This window comes from Monopterus albus, unplaced genomic scaffold, assembly GCF_001952655.1.
Source record: "Monopterus albus unplaced genomic scaffold, M_albus_1.0 scaffold757.1, whole genome shotgun sequence".
Lineage (NCBI taxonomy): Eukaryota > Metazoa > Chordata > Actinopteri > Synbranchiformes > Synbranchidae > Monopterus > Monopterus albus.
The window spans coordinates 1-3896 of record NW_018128637.1 but is presented as its reverse complement, the minus strand read 5'-3'; the positions used below and the strand labels follow the sequence as shown (position 1 = coordinate 3896).

The 3896-nt window shown below is 38.1% G+C and overlaps 1 protein-coding gene across 2 annotated transcripts in view; it reads left to right on the top strand.

Moving 5' to 3' along the window:
• The window catches only part of LOC109953551 (nuclear GTPase SLIP-GC-like), a 5503-nt gene extending 1623 nt beyond the window's left edge, over positions 1–3880 (top strand). For both annotated transcript variants that reach the window (XM_020589029.1, XM_020589028.1), the window contains 5 exons: positions 33–126; positions 2045–2261; positions 2397–2648; positions 3248–3451; positions 3582–3880. In XM_020589029.1, the coding sequence (XP_020444685.1) occupies positions 33–126; positions 2045–2261; positions 2397–2648; positions 3248–3451; positions 3582–3752 (938 nt within the window). In that variant the 3' untranslated portion in view covers positions 3753–3880. The remainder of the gene's footprint in view (positions 1–32; positions 127–2044; positions 2262–2396; positions 2649–3247; positions 3452–3581) is intronic.
• Positions 3881–3896: the final 16 nt, after the last annotated feature.

Genomic DNA, 3896 nt, shown 5'->3' with positions numbered 1-3896 from the left:
CTGCTGAATAGTTTTTTACTTTTCTCTGACAGAGGAAATCCTGCTGTCTCATGTGCAAGACATCATGAGAAGTGTCGGTGAAAAACTACACAACCAAGGCAACAAAAGGCTCATTGCTTTCCTGAAGTAAGTTTAAGTTTTCCATATTCCATAGTCTTTGTTATATGTACCTGGTTTCACTCCTGACCATGGATGGTTTCACCAACAGATTTCACACTAGTCTATAATGCTCACTGATGATGAGGTCAACCTACTGTAAATTAAACTTTTAAATTTCATTCATTCTCTTCAAAAGGTTCCAGTTTGTTTGAACCTTTGTTAAAAATGTTGAAAATCAGAAATATTGTACATTGGTCTCTTTGAATTGAAACATTGAGCAGCTATAGTGGTGATATCACATTGAGTGGAGAAGCTGCAGAATGTGTCTAATAAACATGATTTCTAACTTGTTCTATACTAATATGCCTATGTCTTGTCCCACAGTCAGACCGCGCCAGTGGCACAAGGCTACCTGGCTGCCCAATCTAAATTTTCGAGTATTTCCCATTCTCCTGTTCAGCTTGTGTCTAGAGTTGAGAGGGGTCAATGGTTTTAGAAGTTTTTCAGATTTCAAGTTTTTCTTTAAACAGTATAATTAGTATCACAGCACAGAGACATGAGACTCTCCCAGATGATGTCTTGGTCCTATAAGTTTATGTTATGACCACCAATTGTGTATTTCTACATTGTTTACTGCCTGTTTATACTGTTTATTTTGCAATGTTTGCACTGTTTGTTGCTTCTTAATACTGTTTATTTTGTTATACTACACAGCTTTAGGTTGGTTTACTTTTTACTTTCCCCTTGCATGGGGTTATGTACATGCGCACTGAGAACCACTGTACCAGAGTCAAATTCCTCGTGTGTCCGGTATACCTGGCCAATAAAGCAGATTCAGATTCTGATTCTAATTTTTGTTAAGAAATCACAGCAGATACCGGAAGTGTCGAGGGAGGGCGAGTCTGACCAGTATTAGTGGAGCGAGTCTGAACTAGATGTACTGATAGTGACATACAGCAGTCTCAGTAGCAGAATGTACAGCAACAGTAATCTCCGAGTGGAAAACATGTTTCCTGTTGCACTGTACTCAAATGTGTCTTAAACACCATTTATGGTTGAAATACTTTAATTTATATACCTGGTAATTCGATTGGCATCATATCAAAGACAAGTAGACAGGAGAAGGTGAAAGTCTTTTTCAGTGTTAAGCCATTTTCAGATAGGACTGGATATGCACTGAGCACACCACGAGAGTGGCTGCAGCACAGGGGAGGAGGGCGCACACGCACAAATCAGGCACACGCTGTCACTTTAGCACAGCCCTGCAGGGATGGTAAGTGCAACTTTGCACCCGAGCTGAGTGCAGCTCAGATACATTCTTGCGCCGCGCAACGCATAAAAATGAATGGGTTTGATAGCGGAGCGCAGTGCCCTCCGCGTCCTATCTGAAAAAGCCTTTAGACTGACTGTAGCAACATATGACTATTTCCTGGAGAGGGTAGGTACCAGCATAAACTCAATGCCTATCAAGCCTGCTAAATATATTAGCATACTGTATATACTAATTTGTTCATTTTGGAACAGTACTACAGATCCTGATTTTGAATTTTTTTCCAGCGTTTTTACATTTTATAAACTAATATGCTATTATAGTTTGTATAGTATATTGTATAGTATGCTATTTGCCCCTCATCACCAATGCCCTGGTGATGCTGAACCATCTGACAATCTCCTGTTATTGTTTGCACTACTGTCACCGACTGTACCCAGTTTTGAATCAGCTTATTGGCTGTACTGTTTAGATTTATCCTAATTACATCAATCCAGTTCTTAATCTATTCTATTCTATTTTTATTCTACTTTATTCCATTTTAGTTCCTAAATGTTATGCACCCAATACTAGGTGAAACGGTATTTCGATTTTCTGTATGTCCTGCACATATGGTGAACTGACAATAAAATCCTTGAACCTTGAATCTAATCATTTAAACTCCTTGTGCAACAGAACTAAAATCAAAGATTTCAAGACCGACAAGAAGGAGCTGGTTGGTGTCTTTGGTAGATCCGGGGCTGGAAAGAGCTCTCTAATAAATGCAATCATTGGAGAGAAAGATCTTTTGCCCACAGGAGATGTCAGTGCATGTACCTCAGTCATGATTAAAGTGGAGACTAACATGGACAACCAGGAGTATGAGGCAGAGATTGAGTTCATTACAAAAGAGGTCAAATGAGCTGATTATGTTTATGTTGACTCGAAGCTGGTTGAAAAGTGACAATATATCCACAAAAATACAATTTGTTTGTTTTCTCTACATGCCATTTAATTAAATTAAGTTAACCATTCTTTTGCATTTTAGGAGTGGAAAGATGAGTTGCAGCCCTTGTACCATATTCTTGGGGATGATACAGATCAAGAACAAGATGATGATGAAGATGATGGTGAAGATGATGAAGACGATGGCACTGCTGAAAAGCTGTCAGCTTTGTATGGAGAAGATATTGGAAGAAATTGGAAAAACACACGCTTTGAAAACCTGATGGACAACAAACATTTCGAAGAAATTCCAGAATTTCTCAAATCCCAAAGGAAGATTTTGACCTGTAAATCAGTAAGTAAGATTTTAAAACCTCTTACTTGCATCATTTCAAGCACAAGTGAAGGAAAGCACTCTGTTTGGTAGAGCAAATCATATGGATCTGAGGTTTTCAGCCTATATAAATCAAAATAACAGTTACATTGTACCTGAACATGTCTTATTAAGGTCCTAAATGACACAGGAGGTTTGCTTGAGGCAGCGTTCATGCCAAATAACATACTACCACCTACAGTATCAGACTGGGATGTAATTAGCTGTTTATAATATGCTTTTTCCATTTCACCTCAAGAACACTTAGGTCATCAGTGGAAGCTGCATTAAGATAATATAATACACACACTGTAATTGTAATAATGTCCAGCATAGGCAGTGCTGAAATATCACCATGTTTAATTCTGATCTTTAATCACAGTGACCCAAAGTTGACCGTTTGCCTCCACTTTGGATTTACAATTCACCCATTTTTGATGTACTGGTAATATTTCATTCAATGATAGTGTTTAAATTCTCATTTTTAAAAGAATATCTGTGCAATTTGAAAAGCACTTTGGACATTTTTTTAATTAAAATTACCTTCCATTCCCTTAATTTTATTGTACCTTTTTATGCAGGCTGAAGAGCTATCTGCAGAATTTGTCAAATATACAAGAAGTGACCGAAAAGGAGAAGGTGAAGAATTGAAGAGGTGGTATTGGCCACTAGTGAAGTGTGTGACTATCAGGGTTCCTAAGAATGATCTTCTTCAGCATGTCACACTTGTGGACCTCCCTGGAACTGGGGACTGTAACAAGGGCAGAGATAAAATGTGGAAAAAGGTCATTTGCTCACATGCACTGCTGTTTGTTGTGTATTAAAATTGTATTGTTATCTGAAAACTAACACAATGTTATTAGAAATGACTGATAATTAATTATTCACAAGACATTTTCTGTTATTTCTCTTCAGCTTGTTGGAAGTTGCTCTACTGTGTGGATTGTGAGTGATATTAATCGAGCAGCCTCAGAGAATGACCCCTGGGAGATCCTGAAAAGTGCCTGTAGACTCATAGGAAATGGTGGCGAGTGTCAGCGCATTCACTTTATCTGCACCAAGTCTGATGTTTTGGGTGGTCGGTAAGTGATTTAACCTGCCACATGTACATAGTATAACATCCAAATAAAACACTGACAAATGTGCAGGCCAATGCTCCTCTGGACTAAACATAAACAAATGTACACATATTTTACTGTACAAGTTGTACAGTACTAGTAAAATGGGTTT